The sequence below is a fragment of the Cornus florida genome, unplaced genomic scaffold (assembly GCF_030987335.1).
Source record: "Cornus florida cultivar Cherokee Brave unplaced genomic scaffold, ASM3098733v1 CherokeeBrave_3.0.0_Hap2_Chr11, whole genome shotgun sequence".
In the NCBI taxonomy this organism is placed as follows: domain Eukaryota; kingdom Viridiplantae; phylum Streptophyta; class Magnoliopsida; order Cornales; family Cornaceae; genus Cornus; species Cornus florida.
Window position 1 is genome coordinate 108,431,167 of NW_026775581.1, and position 20,434 is coordinate 108,451,600.

Genomic DNA, 20,434 nt, shown 5'->3' on the forward strand with positions numbered 1-20,434 from the left:
TTAATGGTTGATCACTATTATGAGCATCAACCTATAAGGGTGTTACCAATAAATTTAAAATAAAATTTAATAATAATAAATTTTGGGGGTATTATTACACGTTTCTTATGTTTTGTAAGTAGTGATTGAGAAATGAAAAAGTTAGAAGATGTGACACATTTATTTGTTCTCTTAAAAAGAAGAGAATGAGATTTATTTTATTGGTATACTCTAATTATATAAATTCATATAAAATTTAACTTCACAAAGTAATTTTGTGAATAATTGTAAGGTAAAAATGATATTTCACATTTATAGAGCAGTTTTCTATTTCTTGCCCTCCTATCTTTTGTCAAATTTTTGAGGTATAAAAAATGTGAGCCAAATTCTATCTTTCCTTCCAACCAAATGATGGAAGTTCTCTTATCCTCCTTATCTTCCATTCATCTTTATTCAATCCATCCTCCGAGAAGAAAGCATTCAATTTGAAATGAAATTTTGAAAAAGATTGAAGGTTCAAAAAGAGTGTATAAAGAAAGTAAAAGTAAAACAATTTCACATAACGCACTAATGATGGAGCTATCACCGCTAGTTTTGTTCCTCGGGTCAACTCATTCGTCTAAACTAAAATCCATATGTAAAAAAAATAAAAATTAAAACTTATTTTTAAGAAGAAAAAAACAAAAAATGTATCAGATTCATAAATATACGACTTCGTTATGATTAGTTGAGACCATAGTTTCTTATTTTAGAAGAAAAAAATAAAAATTATTGGGAAGTATAAGGATGATGTGATCTCAACTAACCAGTCATATATATTACATTTAGTTATTTAACTAGTTGTAGATATCTGCCTCTTTTCAAAATAAGTATTCATTTTGGGGAGTAGAAGATGTCATGCAATTAATAATGCATTGTATTTTTTAAAATTATTAAATTATTTATTTAATTTGGAATATATATACTTTGACTTTAAAAAAAAAAAACATGAAGGATATTCATGAAAAGATGTAAAATTAGATTTGTAAATGGATTTGATTTGGACCGGATTAGGTCTGATCCGATTCGAATTTGATAAGTATTTTAGTTGATAAAATTCGATCCGATAATTCTACGGATATTTTGTAAACTAATCTGAATTCGATTTGTTAATAAACGGATATTCGATCCAATAATCCAAGCTGACCCGAGGGGAAAAATTTTATTAATGTTAAAAGAGAATAAAAAAAGCCAATGATTATAAGAAAAAATATCAAACAAAAGATAAGAAAAATATGAAAGGAAAAGAAAAAAAATTTATTTACTATTTATTAATAAATAAAGAGTATGATATTATTAATATGTGTATTAAGAGATTTATTAGTATATGTATGAGAATACCATATTATTATATATATAACATTATGAATATTTTTTTATAATTATTGATAAATAATTATAGATATAAAATTTTATTTGGATCCGATCGGATTATTATCGGATTGGATCAACATAATTCATATTCGATTTGTTAGGCTAACGGATTATCGAATTTGGATCGTAATATTTAGTTTTTTGTTTAATCCATATATGACTAATTGGATCGGATTTGAATTAGATCCAAATTGTGATCGGCTCCATTGATAGGTCTATACAAAATTTTTGATTTCTATTTTGAGATAGTAAAATAAAAAAAACAAACGAACACTTATTTTAAGACTAAAAAGAGTAATAAATTTTCCTACGAACTACCAAAATGGAATTTATTAAATTTAGGAGAATCCAACGGTTTTGATTAGTGGTAGTGCGATAACAAACTACTACCGCCCATATGGTATCATCGCAAATGCATTTCCCATTCATCGCCTTCAAAAAGCTCTCACCAGTTCCTCCTTCGATCGCTTTATTTCTCTGTTCACCCCGATCTTTCTTCTCAGATTTATAGAGATAGAGGGGAAGAGTTGCACAAAGTGAAAGATTTCTAGAGAGAGAAAGTAGAGAGAGAGAGTTTGCGCGCATCCGAGGATGTCTCTAACGTGCGTGAAGATGTCGGAGGATGTTTGGTTAACATGTCTCACTCATGCATTGTCCACGGAGACCGAAGAGATCATGGGGCTTCTTCTCGGAGACATTCAGGTCTGATTTTGATCCCTTCAATTCAATCTTTAGGGTTTTGAGCTATGGAAACACTCCCATTTTATCTGTTCTTGAAATATTGCTACTAAAGTTGAGAACTGTACTCGAAACCAAGTCGGAACAAAGTAGGCTTTGAGGGTTTTGTTCTCTTCTGAAATTGATGTTCGAGCTCTAGTACTCGTTTCGTGTTTCTATGTAGACTTATATTGGATTGAATGGTCTGGTATATCTCGCTGCCAAGGATCAGAGAAAAGTTCTCTGATTTATGTATGCTCTGGTTGGGTTTGAATTGGCTTGCAAGCTATTTTCTTTTTGGGGATTTATATGACAATATGGGTTTTTGTTTAATTTCTATATGGTGTTTTCTAAAATCTAGTTTCATTGCGGGTTCCATATGAACTTATGTTGATTAGATATTTGGGATTACTTACATCTGAGAATTGGATGAAAAATTCAATTTATTTTGAATCTTTTGGCCACATTTGCTGAGGATTTACACGACTCTACGTAAATGTCTGGGATTTCGGTTTACTTGCTTAAGTGATGTTAGAGAAGGGGTAATCCTTCTACACGTCCCCTCACTTGTGGCCTTCTTTTGGTCCAACATGTGTTTTTCAATTTTTTAATTAGGGCGACGGTGAGGTTTGAACTTGAGAGCCTTGGTCTGATACTACGTTAACAACCATCTACTCCAAAAGTTTAAGTTTTGTACCTTAAATATACAAATCCTTCAACAATTGTCTTTGATGTGAATTGCTCATTTACAAGATTATCTCAAGTTCTTAATTTGCTTTCTTCTAGTTCTAAGCAGCTCTGGCGTAATTGCTTTCTCTTGCACTTCTCTACATGAAAAATTCAGAACTTTAGGCAATATGACTTTCTTACACAAGTAGACTTAGAAAATTGTAATAGTCCTTATTTTTTCTTTTCTCTCTCTGTCATTTATATACAACTTGGTTTCGTTGACGGTGGTATGTGAAATTTGACCTTTTTGGTAGCTTGAGAATTATGGAGTGACTTGAAGTAGTTCAGTTTCACTGGGTTTGCACATTTTTCGGAATTGGTGTTTAGAATTGGGAATTTGTTCCATATTGAAATTAATTATACTGGATTGGGTTGTTGGCATTTTTTTTTTTTAAAACTAGTTACATCCCTTGATTTATAACTAATTTTTTTTTTTTGATAATTAATTTATTTCCATCTCAATCACAGTGAAATTGCAACACCTTTTCCCCGTAGTTTTCATTTATTTTTCTTTTTTGAAACTGAGCATGTCAATTTGGGTGTTAAGAGCCTTGTGCAGAAAATTGAAAGTGGAAATTTTACCATGATTTTCAGAATTCCCATGTACTTAAATGACAAAATATCTTATGTTTTCTTATCTCGATGAAAGAAAATGATAACCTTAAATTATAGTGTTCTAATTGGTGACTACGGTACATTATCTGCTTTAATATGAGCAAAAGTGTTGTAAATTAGTTAATATGGTTCTATAGTGACTTGGGGTTTGTTTTGTATTCTCTTACACACACACACACAATGCTGGTTTGGGTCTGACCCTGGATATTTCAGCACTCAAAAAATGGCGGTGTGACGGCTCTAATTTGGGGGGCATTGGCACAGCCACGTTCTGATCGGCGGAAGGACCGAGTAGAGACTAATCCTGAACAGTTGACTGCTGCATCAGTTCAGGCTGAGATATCCTTCATATGTTGCTTTCTACCCGCCTATTCCTATAGAAACTTCCCATTCTTTCTACCTTCTTCTTAAATATTTATATATGCTCCTTTAATAAAAGAATCAGCTTCACCTAATTAATAACTTTGAATTTCTGGGTGATGCCCCCCTTGTATGAGTTCAAACAATATCATTGGTGACATTTGTTTGTCACAGAAAGGGGAAAATACTTTATAGCTCACACGAGGCTACTTACTGTTGTTACCTGACTTTTCGTCCAAATGAATTTTGGCCTGTTCTATTAATTGTTGTGTTCTGAAAAAAGGAAAAAGTTTCAACTAAAATGTCAGTCTCAGTTTATGTTGTTGTTTTCTTTTGTTACTATTTTACATGGCAGGATTTGTTTCTATTAACAATGGTTTCACTTCTACTCATTGGGATTCAATGTGGTCAGCATTATTAGTAATTCTGTGAATCATCCATGTAGCCGTGTATTAACCTGAGTTCACAGCTTTAAGTTGACGATAATATAGATAACCAGGTCCCCGGGATCAGTTTTCTCATTGATTGCATTATCTGATGTGCTTTTTCCCGTGCTACCTTCTCTTTGAAGTTAAAAATTGTCTGCGACTTTGTTCAATTAACTATATAGCACAGAATGACTGTGGCGACCGGAAGAACAACAAGAGTGATTGGTTGGTACCATTCGCATCCTCACATCACAGTACTTCCTTCCCATGTCGGTAAGTGCTTAATTATCAATGGTTTACATTTGTTTAATTGTTTTTCTCTTCAGCCAAATTGATCTTAAAATGATTTATGTCTTACGTAAATTAGAAGATTTTCACGTTTTTCAATTCTGTTTTGTTGTTCAGGCATCATTCTTGTCATTCCTTTCTATCTAAATGCAATCTTCTACCCCATGTGCCTTGTATCATAACGATATAAATGGATAAAAATTTCATCAGATGAAACATATATGACTAGCATCTGTTTCTACATGGCATCGCCCATTGTTCTATGTGGCACCAAGACCACAACAAAAACCTCACCAGTATTGAGCAACAACTCCACCTTTCTTTCTGTAAGGGAAAACCTGGGTTGGACCAACCTTCAAATCAACAAAGGAATGGGTTTGGAGACCCTTTTTTGTGTCTTTAAACTAAAGATGCTCACCTGTTGGGTCAGACAAAGAGGCTAATGCTATTATCATGGCTTATTTATAGGGGAGGAAGTCCTCATGTTGTTGGATTCATCTGTTATTAGGGAGGAGGTCCTCTTTGAAGCTCCGAACCCGGGTTCTTTAGAGAGAGTGTGCTTTTCACCAAGCTAATAGTTGGGTTGCTAGAGACCTTCAAGAGTCCTCTTCCTTGAGAAAAGCTTACTGAATTGTGGGTGCAATGGGTTTAATGAGCACGGTCATAAGAAAGACAATTTTAGTTCCACCCTTACCCATTGTCAAGAACGGAGCTAGAAAATTGTGTGAGGGGGGCGATAGTGTAATTTTTTAATAATCTAGTGGGGGCGGTAGTGTAATTTTGTTTGTATATATATCAAAAATGTAAATTAATAGGTTGTATTACTAAAAAAAAATAAAAATTCAATGCAATTGCCCCCACTGAGTTGTGAATGGCTCCGTCCCTGCCCGTGGTCCCCCTCCTTCGTGCCACATGTCCATTTTCCTCAAGTGTTGGAAATTCCATACCTACAGGAATAACATATAAATGTTTAAATCAAACTAGGGCAATTGCGATTCTGCATTCATGGACCAATGCAAATATGATGTTGATTGTGTTATGCCTTTACTTGGTGATTTTAATACAAATACTTCAAGAAGTGATTAAACTACTAGTACATTTCAAAGATAATTCATGTCCATTGAACGAAAAGATAGCTGGTCCTGCATTGAAAAATTACCTTATTATATTTGAAGGTGTAATAAGCATTTATTTATTTATTTATCTCTGTCTATTCAGTTGTACCATGTCCTCAGGCCATTGGAATGTAGTGCTCCTTTTCCCTTGCACTTGGTTGTTGAAGTCAAAAGAAATGCCTAACTTAAGTCTGAATTTCTGATCGACTTAGACTTCATTCTTTAGTACGTCCTGTATATTTCAATTTTTATGTAGTGATTGTTTGAAAGATATGAGCATCACACAACAGTGGTTGAATTATATTAACATCAACTCCGGATTTTGCAGTAATTAACATCAAATCCGGATTTTGCATTAGAGCAGATTGCTAAAACGCCTAAAAGGAACTCTACCTGGACTAATTCTTCCCCAGTCTGTGTTAGGGCTTACACGTCTCTTTCATTTTCTCCCTTTGATATTCTATTTCAGTCATGATCATTTTAAAAATCAAATTTCATATTAGAAGGAACAAGTACCTTTCATCATGAAGAAGGGGCAGTATTTTTTCAGCCCAACATAGAAAAATCCTAGTGTGCTTGGGTACTGGAATACTAGATTTCTGGACACCAAAATAGAATTTAGGTGAATATATAAATTCACACACAACTGATAGTAAGAATGAACCTAGATAATAATTATGACCACCAATCACCATTATGAGTAACGATGAACATGTTTCTCTCTAAGGTATAACTGATGCAGTTATAAGTCAGTATCCTTCTTTTCAAGAATACTTTGTTACTATTTTGGTTGGGAACTTATGTTTATTAATTCGAATCTGTTGCAGTATAGGTTTGTGCAGTTAATATTATGTCCAAAGTTGGGGAGTGAGAAAAACAATAAGCAAGTTCTCCCATTGACAAGTCGGATATAACAGATTATGATAGGAACTTTAACTAATCAGAACTCTGGCTTCGGTGTACATATCCAACACTTTTAATTTAGGGTTAAAATCATAAAACCCCCTTCTTGTTTGTCAAAACTATCATCTAACCCCCTCATCTAAAGACACTATCATATTCCTCCTTTAACTCTTCAAAAGTGCATCACATCACCCCGTTCCGTTAGTTTGCCGTCCGAAACTAATGGGAGAAAGAGTCAGGTGCAACCATTTAATCACTTATTGACTAATTTACCCTTATAATCATGTATTGACCAAATTACCCTCTTAAACCCCTACAATTATCACGTGCCTCACCTGCAAATCCAATTCTTTATCTGCATCAAACACAGCAAACACAGAAGCCCCAAATCATTCTCATCACGCATGAGCGAGCCCATGAGGCTGGTGTAAGAATAAGAATCGTTTCCGGTTCCTGTGAATGGGTTGGAGGACCACGGGGACTTCTTTTACGAAAGTTCACCACCGGTCGACTTACCGTCGGTATTCTTTTCGGAATCATCCATTTTGGCGACTTGAACTCTTACTCGTCTTCCTCTTCTTTGATTTGAGCGCTGGATTGTTAAACTGGTGTTATGTATATACATATAACTTACTTAGAAATTAATTGCGGAAGAAATTCTTGTACTATAATTGAGAATTAATTTGAAAAAAAATCTAAGATACTATACAACAGTTTAATCTCCATCTCTCTATACTATATATATATATATATATATCAGTTGGTTTAATTGAAGAGATGGGTCACTTTTATAGACCCATTTGCAAATTGATTTATTATGTATCAATTGGTTGAATTGAAGAGATGGGTCAGTTTACAGACCCATTTGCAAATTGATTTTATATATATATATATATATATATATATCAATTAATTTAATTAAAGAGATGGGTCAGTTTATTGACCCATTTGCAAATTGATTATATATATATGTGTGTGTGTGTATCTTCTTCAATGTCGCACTTTATATTCATTTACAACATATATGTGGGGGTTCAATTGGGTTAATCATGTATGGATGGTGGTGGTGGTACCGTGGTGGCGGTGGAAGTATAAATTTCTAGCAAAAGAAACGAAAGGTTGAAGAAGAAGTGGTATAATTGTCATTTTAAAAATATACATTTTTACTCTCAAAATATTAATATAATATGGAGGTCAATTTGGTCATTTAATCCTCACTTAACGGCTGAGTCACAGAATGGGGGTACCATGATAGTTTTTTTAATGTTTAAGGGGTTATTTGATATTATAGGGTGTTAGATGATAATTTTAGTAACAAGAATGGGGTTTTATGATTTTAACCCTTTAATTTAAAACAAAATGAATTTTGAGATGGTTAGCGCTTGCTATTGTCTGACATGAGTCATATGAATGTGTTGACAGATTCTACTGTGAAAAAGGTTGAATACTAAGTAGGGTGTACTTGTTATTTCTTATAATGTACCTAGGATTTGATGATGGGTGTATTGGTAAATCTAAACAGTCTCTGGTACAGTGTTGTCAAAGGCGTGCCTAGGCTCCTGGCTCATACAGGTGCAACACTTGTGCCTGTTGTTGCCCAGGTGCGCCTTTAATATGGAATATGAATATGTTTTAATAGTAATTTAATTTTTCAATTGTGCACCTTGCATCACTCAGGCGCGTGCCTTGCCTTGCGCCTAGGCTCCAAAGGACCTGTAGTGCCTTAGTGTGCCTTGGGCCTTTGATAACACTGCTCTGTTATAAACACTGTAAATTTGGTTTATAAGCTTTAGTCAAAATGTTCTGCTATATTCACGATAAAAGAGGAAGTATTCATGCATTTGCCTGGGATACATTTTATTTTACTATATCTTCCAGATAGTTTTATTAACTTCGCTTCAATCTTATTTTTCACAGTGAAATTATTGAAATAATATAAACCTTTTTGGTTGTTGTCATTTGCTTGGGTTAGATATCAGAACATTCTCTCTTAGATACTTGTACTGTTTCTGTTGGCCACTTGACATTAGGATGTGCTTCTGTCTCATGCCTTCTGCAGATGTGCGAACTCAGGCCATGTATCAGCTTTTAGATTCTGGGTTTATTGGGCTGATATTTTCCTGTTTTAATGAAGATGTGCACAAGGTTTGTGTTAACTGGTTATTAATGAAAAAGAAATTTATAAAAAATGTTGGAAAGCCAATTAAATACAGAACATAGTTGGATTATTTCAGGTTGGAAGGATCCAAGTTATTGCTTTCCAGTCCTTGGATGGGAAGCAGAATCACATGTTGAGACCAGTCTCTCTGTCCCCTGTAAATAGAAGTTTAGTTATAGATATTGAGTCATCTGTAAGTTCCTCAGAGAATGCATTAACAAGATCCGGCTCTACTAAGGCAGAAGGTCTTGCACTCCTGGACACTGGTGACTCAAAAGCAGCTGCTGGAGCTTCTAAGGTATTTTTCTTGGTTCTAAAATTTGAAAATCAGTCTATTGCTTAATCTGGCAAATGGGGCTCTAGAAATATTAAAAAGTTGGGGATAAACTTGTTTGTTCTTTACTTCTTAAAATGCTGATGTTCTCTCACTTTGGCGTTTCATTATAGCATGTTAATTTGTATGCCATTGTCTAGGGTATTGGAAGGTCGTCAGACTTGGGGGATTTCTTTGCTAATGCTGATGCAAACTATCTAGGTGGTGATGGAATGGGAGGAAACAAATTAAATTCCATGGTTGATTTAGACCCCATGGATATGTCAGAAAGTATGCAAGAAGCTATGCACCGTTCAAATTTGGACATGAGGTAAGCATGAGCATGTAATTGTGTATCATCACTCGGGAGCTTTAGATATGTATGCATATATTTTGATGCTAGTGTTTGAAATATGATATTGTGTCCATTTCATTCAGTATGTCAAAATTTTCTCTTCTTGGGGCTCCTCCCACCAAGTAAAATAGAGGGAAAAAATTAAAATATGTTGATGGAAATTTAGTCGACTGTCCATTTTTATATATCCTTTACTTGCATTATATTTACAGTGTGATATTCAGACAGGGACATGTTAGATAATATGCATATATTTATTTATTTCTTTTTACTTTTGCTACATTCCTCAATGTGGTAGAAATATTTGTGTTCCTTTCCAGTTTCTCCTATTGAACTTATACAGCGGAAATCTCAGCAAACTTTTACAACTTGTAAATTGCGTCCTTAAACAATCTAGTGGGAAAAAATAGGAAATGGAGTGTGTGACTCCTATGGTTGGTTAGCCGTTCAGTTACAGGTTTCAACCTCTTGAAAATATGGTTTGATGTGATAAGGAAAAGAAGAGGATACTGTCTATTTCACTGCTTCAAATTAGACTCCCCTAGTGATTGAACTGTTTTGGAAAGATCACGCCTGGGTTCAATGGATTGTCTGGCTATTAAAACATTTAAATTGATTCTTCTACTTCCTTTTTTTCCTTTAACATTTCTCATCTTTTTGTTCCATTTATAAAATTTCCAGAATTTATACCTTCTCTCTCTCTATCTCCTTATCTCTCTCTCTCTCTCTCTTTTTGACGAGTATTTCTGACGTATCTCCTTGATAGACAATCCGTTCTAACTTTTAGCAATTCAATTTGTTCATTTCTGGGGTAAAGATGAGAAGTCATACTGACTATGGATTATTCAAGCAATTGAAACTAATATTGATTCAAACCAACCCCTCCTCCCCTCCATCCAAAAAAAAAAAAAATTGAGAGAGAGAAGAAAAGAAAAAAAAAAAGAACGAAAGAAAAGATTAACAAGAATAAGAAAAGGAGGCAAAATATCTCCTTTAATGAAACATGCTCTATTATAAAAAGCCCATAGATGCCACGTCATGTCCATAAGGAGGCTATGATGTTTTTTGCAATAAATGAATGGTTTAAATGTTTGGTAGTGTGCTCATTGTTTTTGGGTGTTTGGATTGAAATTTTCTTTCTTGCTGTAGTTTCTGGATGCATTTTATTATTATTATTTATAGTTTCTAAATGCATGTTTTTCTTCTTCTCCTCTTTGTTCTAATCTGTAATTTCTCCCTTGGTTTATTTTTTACCGTTGCACATCACATTAATCAAACAAAATATCTTATCCTATTTGAAGTGGCAAGAGACAATACTCAATATTGGATCTTCAATGATTTTTGTTTGCTGGCAGTGGTGCAGAGTTTGTCAGGAAGGAAATTCCTCTTCATGTTCTGCCAACTTTATCTCTTCTCAAGCTCGATTCGCCTTTGTATTCATTTACAGATTTGCAACATGTACTATATGAAGAGGAGCTTACAGCGTATAACCAAGCCATCTTACAGAATTTGAGGTGACCTAATGGTGTGATGTTGCATACTTACCATTGACGGTGATGCTTATAATTATTTTGCGGCTCTCTTTTTTTCCCTATTGTAATTCGGTGGATTTTGCTTAGGGATGGGAAAGTGCACCCGCTTACTTTCATTCATCACACATCTACCTATCAGGCTTCCATGTGCAAATTAATGGAGTATTGGTTAGAGACATATGCCTACTTTTCCTTTAGTAATTTCCTGTTGCTTTTTGTTTTTTCTCACTGTTTTCCTTTTGAATTGCAGCTTAAGTCCTGCCATAAATGCTCTCCAGGATCGTTTGAGAGAGAACGAAATTCGGGTATAAAAAATGATAAATATTTTGGTTGGATAGCCTAGGATCGTTTATTATCTTCATAGCAATGTTTTGAATTTCAATGATAACATGGTTCATTATCGCCTCTATTTTATAGTTTGATCCACTTTTTTCTTTTTGTAACGAAATTGTTTTAGTGGTGTTTTTTATTTATTTGTTTTTATTTTATAAAAGTTCTTCGATTAGATATTCTACAATAAAAAGTTTAGAATGTGTGATGGTAGACATCCAGAATGATAAATGGACCCTTGAAGCATATTTTTACATTGAACTTTGGCTGGATTCTTTTCCATTGGAAGATTGGAAAGAATGAAGTTTATACAAAATCTTCAGTACTTTTGGTTAAAACTTTATTTGCCCATTGCAATGAATTTCTAAATTGATGTTGCACGTTCTGACCCAAAATTGAATACTGAAAGTATCATATTTTTGAAACTGGAAACTTGCCCTATAGTTTTATCATTTTATGTTTGATATATGGGGAAGAAGAAGGGTTAGACTATTATTGCTAGAAAACTTACCATAAGGTGGGAAGCCTGCTTTCTCAGCAACTTGTTTTGGAAGCTGGAAATTCTTGATAAAGCTGTAGGGCTCGTTTGATCTTGTTTTAAAGATTGGTCTCTGTTCTTGAAAACTGAAAAAATGAAAATAAGACAGAAAACCTGTTTGGAGACCATTTTTCAGGGGGAAAAAAGAAATCCTGAAAATGAAATGTTTTCAGTAAACTTTGTGAAATTTTTTATTTTAAAGATTCTATCATTCTGATCATTAGAAAATGGAAAATAATAATGTTTGCAATAAATTTCTTCACGATTAATTAATATTTCCTGAAAAATGTACATTTTGGTTTCACATATTACTTCTGTAATGTTCACTTATGTTAATGAGATTCTTGTTATATGCATCTATACTTGTATAATATATATATGCTTCAAGTTCATTAAACTCTAAAACAGTCAGCTCCATCCGTTGTACATATTTTTGGGCCAACTTTCCTGCATTTGTTTCCCATGCAATATCTCTCTTCTGCGTGGTAACTATGTTGCTGTCTGAGTCTTTTTCATCGCAAAAGACAACTTGACTACCAATCAGAGTAGTGGGTTTGTTTTTTTTGGCTCCTCTGGGGGCCCAATCAGTCAAGGCTGATTTCTTATCTTTCGGTATTCAGACAGAATGTTTGTCATGCTTTTGCTGAAACAGTTAACTATGCTGACTGAGGAAGCCAAGATTTTGGAGACCAGCGAGCCAAGTTTGGGTTCCCCTCGTAATATTCCATCTCATGGACTCCGAGGAAGTTCTTCGTTTGGTCATAGGGATTTGTATAGTCCTCCCGAGTCCGCCAATATGCGAAATGTTGCTGCTTCTAGTAGTCGGAGTAGAAAAGGGTCTTCGACTAATCCAAACTAAATTCTTCCCAAAGCATTCTGTAAGTTCTCTTTCACAGTGTTTTGTATGTATTCTGAATGCTGGTGTGGTTTTTGAGATTTTATGATCCAAGTTTCATGTTCATTTCTAGCTATTTTAAAAGATGACCAAGTTCAATTACTATAAATAATTGAATTATCAGTGTTCAGATATGAAAGACATTTCTTGTTCATCTTTCATTTCTTGATTTAGGTAGGGCTGTAAAAGTTAAATCATAATTGAAGTTGTGACACAGGTTTGGGTATATATATATATATATATATATACTAGATAAAAAGGACGTGCAATTGCAGGTAATTAGAACTCTTAATCTAGCAATTTTTTTTTTGACAAGTAGAACTCTTAAAAAAAATATATATACAACTTTGACATGGTAAATTTGAAAATTTTCATAAAAAAATTAAAATTTTATTGTCATCTTCATACGAAATAATTTATAGAATTTTATTGTCATCTTCAATTAAAAATTTTATTTTCATATAAAAATTAAAATTTTATTCTCATCTTTATACCAAATAATGTATGTAGATATAGTTTAGTTATTATAATGGTCTAGGTTTCTTGAAGGTTATGAGATGATTCACTCCCACTATTTTTCTCATGGCTAAATCTCTCACTTGTTAATTATTGTAGTCTTGTGAGACAAGTATTATTACTAATTATTCAATTTAAAACTACAAAAGAATTATTCCCAACTGTTGCAACTTGTTACAAGTATATCAAGAAACTTTTAATCTAATTTCAAAAGGTAAAAGGTTAAAAATGTGTTAAAATCTAAAATTCTTTAGGCAAGTAATGAACAAAATTTTAGTAAAAGTGTATAAAAATTAAATACCAGATGTATCAGTTAGCAAAATACCAATGTAAATGAAAAATAAAAATAAAAAAACAGACAAAAAAGTAAATTTGAAAATGCAAAAAATAAAAAATAAAAAGTAAATGTGAATCACTAATGGTATGGAAAAAAAAAACAAGAGGCAAATGAAATCAAGACCTGTCAATTGAAATACGCATTTGAAGTGAACGAAAATTATAAATCTACTAAACCAAGAAAATAAAAAAGAATGGAGAATATGTAACAATGTCACAACAAAAGGTAAAACCAAGTCGTGTCTTTTCTAGAGAAACGTAATTCTTGTTAAACATTTTATAACTTGCATCCTATTTTCTATTATTTTTTTTGTTCTTGACGTATTTTAGGTCGAGATTTTATTTTTGAACACATAGGCTGGCCGTTGGAAGGTTGAAAATATATAACAATAAACTGGATATGTATATCGAGAAACACAAGTTTCTTCTAGATTGCGTGAGGTGATAGACTTCATGCGTGACACATAAAATGTTTGTAATTAGTAATTACTATATCATCACATTTTGAAAATATCTTTAATTTAAAATTTAATGATATCTCATATTATTTTAATTCCATGTAACAAATGTATTAGGGTGTCAATTTGAGTGTTTTTGGCTTAATCTGCCAAAAAAAAAAAAAAAAAATCAATTAATACTAAAATCAGCATACAGTCTTCTTTTATATAAAATATCTAAATTGAAACTCTTAAGCAAATAGTTAACAATTAGAATAATATTTAAATTTTCAGAGTGAACATTGTAAGCATTAAACGTGAATATAAAAAACATAAAGAATCATCCTTGAACAACCAACAGAGATCCTATTTGAAGGGTTTCAAAACAAGCCAAATCTAACACAAGTAAAGGAAATTGAAAAGAAAATTAAAAACTGTAATTTAGAAAATCAATACTTATGAAATATTACATCATTAAATTTGTCGGCACTTGTGAGAGGTTACGAGTTGTACAACAAATATTGTAAAATTATGAACTCTTTGTCCCGCTTTTCGTCCTGTTTTTCATGCAGGCAAATCAGCGAAGCTACTTAGACGGAATTGAAACTCTATTTTTTAGTTGACGGAATTGACTCCTCCTAGATACTCCAGTGAAATTGCTCTCTCTATTGTTAAAAAAAAGAAAGAAAAAGAAATTGCTCTCTCTATTCACATTGAATTCTGTTTCATCTTGTCTGGTCATTCATTATCGAAGCAAGAGAAATATTTAATACTGCTGGAAAGGGGCAAAAGGAACGTAGAAGTCTAATTCGCTCTTTGCAATGCCCGTACGTGGGAAAGCCCAGGCTATTGAAATATTTTGCTGATAGGGAGAGTAAGTAGGAGAGAAAAACCTTGAAGCCAAGGAGTTTTCGAAACGTCTATTGAATTACTCCCGGTATTTATTGATGCATTTATGAAAAGGTGTCTTTGTAAAGAGGTGTGAATTTATAAGATGTAATCATATAATTTTAATCGTATATGTGCTTCACCTTGCAAACATCTCTCTGACACAACTTTTCATAAATTATTTAAAAAAAAAATAATAATAATAATAATTGAATGGGTGTTTCATTTGGACGCAACTCTTGAAAAAGAGAAGAAAAGTTTCATTTCTACGCTGAAAAGTCACATAGTGATAATATATAATAATAATAATGTCTCAAAAGATTCAACAAATTAAAAAAAGAAAAAAGAAAAAGTGAAGAGAGACCTTTAAAAATTCTTACAATAAATTGAATATCGATACAACAATAATTAGACAGTTAACAAACTTTGTGGTATGTCTTTAACAAAAATTGCAATAACTTATGTCTGCAGTCTTTTCTTCTTCCTCTCTTTTTTTTTTTTTCTTTTTGAAAAGGTGTTAGTAGTTAAATAGGCACCTTTTCAAGAATTTAAAGAGTGTTAATGTTTGATTCTAACTTTAACAAACAATCGCTCTGTAATGTCCGTGAAAGTCTTAATCTTCTTCATCTTTATTGAACACCTGCACAATACCATTGGCAGTGTTGTCAACTTATCGCGAAGCAACGAAACAATGAATTGGACGAAAATGTATATACATAGAAAGATAGAGATAGTTTTACAAAGAAACTCTTTCATGTAATAATTACAGTATATTGAATAAAGTTATATGTAAAAGGAACTCTAAAATATTTAAATAATAATGTGATATAGAAGTAAATATAAATAAAGATCAGAAATACAAGGAGACATATAAAGTTTTTAGAGGAGAGAAGAATTGTGTATATATATTTTTGTAAATTAAAGAAATTATTTCAAAGTGTATATAAAAAATCAAAATTGAATACACTTTTATAGCGTATATAGATATATTAAAGTGTCACATATTGAGTATATTCTTTATTTCACATTGAATCATGTTATGCACTTTTCTTATGTATTACATGGACTTGGGAACTGGTGTCGGGTGCATTTCCAAGTGTCGGTTTCACTAAATTCCAAAATTTGGGACACCGTGGACTTGGTTTGAATTGGTCCAAAACTTGGATACAGGTTAATGGACAGTTCTTGCACATTTGAATGCATTATATGTTATGCCGAGTGTAACGGATGATGCTGTTGTTTTTTAAAAATATACCCAATTATAATCTAATTATCTAAATTTAGAAGGATGTGATAAAAAAAAGGGAATTCTATCCTATGGAGATGAATACTTCTATAATGGGATGTATCCATATCATGTCTGTATGAGATTCCAACACTCAATGGGTACTCGCGGTTATTTATGCTGTTGTTTTTTAAAAATATATCTAATTATAATCTAATTATCTAAATGTAGAAGGATGCGATTAAAAAAGGGAATTCTATCCTATGAAGATGAATACTTCTAAAATGGGATGTATCCATATTATGTCTGTATGAGATTCCAACACTCAATGCGTACTCGCGGTTATTTATCCATTATTACTCTCTAAATGTATTCAAAATTGTACTATATATTATATTGTTTTGAGCATGTATTTTATAGTTTCTAGATACTTGGAGATACATTTTTAACAAGTTGTCGTTGTTGTCATCATCCTCATCCTTGCCTTAATCCCATATGAATGGGGTAGGTCACATTGATTCTCTCCAATTTTTCCTATTACATGTCATCCTGAACATTAAAAAGTTTTTCAAGTATAATATCATAATTTAATTACCAGGAGAAGTTTAGAATTTTTTCAGAAAAGAAATTGTTGAGATATAATGAGAATATATCATGGTTTATTTAAAATTTAGGTCCATGCCAACTCTCAACTTGTTTGTAATTTTTTTATTAGGAAATGTGAATAACAATATATATAACATGACAAACATTAATATTTTAAAGCTAAAATTACCCTTAGCTCTCTGAAGGTTGATTCCTATCCATTGAATTTGCAAAAGTTTGCAAATTACAGATCCTGGTAATGTAGAGGCAATTTTCCTTAATTTTTCCTCATCGCAAAAATGCTAACATCGTCATCCTTGTCTAGTTTTCTTACCCACGCTTCATAGATTCTATCTATATCACGCTTGGAGGATTCCAAGTAACATAGTTTGAATGGTACCAAATGTATACGGAAAGAAAAAAGAAAATAAAAGAGGGAGGGGGGAAATCTCACCCATGGGAGCAAAACACTGTTATGTTGAAGCTAGTAAGTTCTCCAATATGTCCTCTTGAACTAATTTGTAGCATGAGTTTAGCTTTGTGGTTATTTTACAATTATTAACTATATTTGTGTCTAGCATCTTTAGGTTCCATGTTGAAGTAGTTATTGTTTCTTTGATGTCAAAGTATCAATGTGCCTTAGAGATTTAAAAGAACATAGCAGTTATGTTTGTTACGTTCTGTCTAAACTTTTTTTTTGTTTTCTTATTTGGTACTTACACACATGTGCCTCCATTGAGGTTCAAACCCCTGACCTCCCTTTGGAAAGTAGGGGCTTGGTACCGCTAGGCCACTGCACGTTGGTTCTATGTCTAAACCTTTAATATTGTGTGTATAGGATATTGGTAGTTTTAACTGAATATTACATGCAGAAGGATACTGGTAGTTTTAACTGAACATCATAAATGTTTTGTTTGATTTTCATATCATGGAAAATGAATTTCACCTAACGTTTTTGCTTTGTAAATCTAAGCCAATTATATGGATCACCCTTTTGCATGTAATGATTTCCTCAGGACTTAAAATGTGTTGGTTTATCCCAGGGTGATCTGCAACTTTATTGGCAGTTGGCATTCCAGGTAATCAAGTTGTAGACGCGGAACTTGCACTTGTCGGGTGTTTGCCCTTTTTTGACCTATTTGATCTATCTGGAACTGGAGGATTGCATGACGGAGTTGAGTCCCTGGCAAAGCATGGGCATGTGGATTGAATGTTTCTTTTGGGGTTTTTTTGATTGTTGGCTTCTCAAAGTGCGGGACTCCATTCTTGATGTTCACTCCTTGCTAAATGTTTTAGAAAATATGAAATAGAAAACCAGCATTTTATTGTGTATATGTACTTGGGATATAATGGGAACACAACAGCAGTCGTTTTGCACTTTCTGCCCGTATTTTCTAGGTGCCTCTCTTAGTTTATAAGCCTTCGTATATATTTTCTCTACTGGCAGTTCATGACTTTTGGCCATTTGACTCTCATTTCATATATTTTCTTGAATTATGCAACCCTTGATTGGCAGTTCTTTGTTTTTGTTAAGCATTTGGAAACCATCTTTAATTGTGCTACGTACTCTATAGTTGCATCATATAGGAATGAGTGTGAAAGAAATTATATTCCAGTAGATCAAAAAAATGAAATGACAACGAGAACAGTTGTGATAAACATATCACGACGACTTAATTAGCGAAGATGAGATCAACCCAGAAATGAAAAATGATGATGAACACTTATTGAATTGATATTGGTAGTAGGTGTGTTGGTTGATATTGCTAGTAGGCGGAGAGGTTATCTGGTGAGTTCTTCCCCAGAGTGTTCTTGACTGCATCAGCAGCTCCCTGTGCTATGTTTGCTGCTCCTAGTGCAGTTCCTTGTGCCACGTTTGAAACTCCTTGTACAGCTCCTTGGGCTATTGTTGTTGCTCCTTGTGCCATGTTCTTAACACTATCCCCAGTCTGCCATTCGCCCATATGTTTTGCCAAAAACACACACACACACACACACAGTGAAAAATAGATTAGTTAGCATATAACAACCCATAATGGAAGTTAGATGATGGAAGTGAAGTGGATGAAGTATGATTTTTTAAAAAGAAAGTTGCGACATTGTTGTAACTTGTAAGTTCATAAAACTATTTTAATAGATTAAATTGAAAATTTTATTGGAAAGGTGTTTATGGAGAATTCCTCTTCCTTTAAAAATTTCTTTTCCAATAATCTAAATTGGTTGAGAAAAATTTAAACAGTTCTCCAATTTGGAGCCACTAATGCTGATCCTTGAAAATAATAAGAAAAAAGAAACCTAGAAATTGAAGGTGCTAGTTACCTGTTGAAGAAAGTTGTTCTCTTGCCCTTGGTTTTGGGTATCGGAGGGTTGGTTCACTAATCCATCTCTCTGCATCTGTAATTTGTATAAATACGTAATTAATATAATATATATAGAGAGAATTTTATTAACGCATGTAATGGTAGTATATTAACATCTAAAATTAAACCCCACTTGGATCCTGTCCTCCAACGTATAGATCAACGATCTTATTGCCTAATAGTATATGCTCTACTTCCTAATGAGAGTTTTAGTCTCTAAGAGACAATGTGAATTATGTGTATTTTTTGTCAATAATAATAATAATAATAAAAGAACTGATAGGTCCAGAGATTATCAAAACCATGTCAATTAAAAACTGATATATAATACCATTCAAAAAAAAAAAACTGATATATATCATTGGACAAACATGACGGGTTATCTTAATTAGGATTACCTGAGCTTGACCAGGCACAGGCCTTTCGCCAGCCCTGTGTGTGATGTTCGGACCTTGGCTTTCCATTTTCTTGCTTTGTTTTCTTAATGAATCAGAGATTAGAAATCAAATGCAGTGTGTGAAAGAGATCACACAAGTTAATTTATAACTTCTCATATTTACCTTAATACATGCATTTGATAACACATGGCATGTTGTTTATGGTTAATCTCTTCATTGGAGAGTTTTTGATGGAAAATTTCAAAGGGATTGCTGAGTCAAAAAGGAAACAATTTGGAAATGGATGGACTCTTTTCTTAAATAAAAGCCCAATACAAATCCTAAGTTGGGCTTGACATCATCCAAGTATTTCAAACATCACTTAAGCCCATGTTTAGATTAGCCCACGAAGAGGGGGCCAACCAGGACAGGCTTTCTGTCCCGAAGGTATATTAGTAAAGTTATATAATAATATTTTCCATGGTGGACCACAAATTCCAATTCCACGAGGAATAAGATAAAACTTTATTAAAACAGAGCAACCTAAAGCTAAACGGAAAAGGCAAAAAAGCAGATAATTTGAGGATATGATTGATATAATTGGACAGTTGATTTAGAGGCGATCAGTTTGGATTCAAGAAATTTGGGCCTATGATGATCTGAAATTTGTACCCGATTCAAACTTCGGTCATGTATCAAAATAATGCAAATCTCAAATTTATTTGTAATTAAGTTAAACCTTAAAGAGGTCATTGTGGATTACACTTACTTGTGCAAGGAGGAAGCAAGGCACGGAAAAGGGAAACCCTAACCTGAATCCTCCAAATTACTTTTTCCGAGTAAGGTGTAAAGGTGAAGGAAGGAAGGAAGAGGAAGCACAGAGGATGAGAGATTCTGAATCTGAATCTAAATCTGAATCCACGATGGCTATGGAAGGAACTGCAACTAATGTTAGTGCAAAAGAAGAAGAAGATCCATTGGGCATATGCTTTTTGGTAGATAGGGAGGACGTCTTTTGCGACTGGTACGTAATAAAAAGCGA

The 20,434-nt window shown here is 33.2% G+C and overlaps 2 protein-coding genes across 2 annotated transcripts; one reads left to right on the forward strand and one right to left on the reverse strand.

The window, feature by feature from the left end:
- Positions 1 to 1,795: 1,795 nt before the first annotated feature.
- Positions 1,796 to 18,174, forward strand: LOC132286403 (uncharacterized). The gene is made up of 11 exons (XM_059788736.1): positions 1,796 to 2,094; positions 3,667 to 3,792; positions 4,427 to 4,514; positions 8,607 to 8,692; positions 8,782 to 9,003; positions 9,180 to 9,349; positions 10,729 to 10,887; positions 10,993 to 11,073; positions 11,156 to 11,210; positions 12,426 to 12,651; positions 17,699 to 18,174. Exons 1-10 carry the CDS (start codon positions 1,984 to 1,986, stop codon positions 12,630 to 12,632), a joined length of 1,305 nt encoding a protein of 434 aa, XP_059644719.1. The 5' UTR covers positions 1,796 to 1,983; the 3' UTR covers positions 12,633 to 12,651; positions 17,699 to 18,174.
- A 101-nt stretch (positions 18,175 to 18,275) lies between these two features.
- On the reverse strand, positions 18,276 to 19,491 carry LOC132286404 (uncharacterized). The gene is made up of 3 exons (XM_059788737.1): positions 19,414 to 19,491; positions 18,975 to 19,049; positions 18,276 to 18,604 (listed from the first exon to the last, which is right to left on the reverse strand). The coding sequence occupies exons 1-3, from the start codon at positions 19,477 to 19,479 to the stop codon at positions 18,422 to 18,424; spliced, it is 324 nt and encodes a 107-aa protein (XP_059644720.1). The 5' UTR covers positions 19,480 to 19,491; the 3' UTR covers positions 18,276 to 18,421.
- Positions 19,492 to 20,434: the final 943 nt, after the last annotated feature.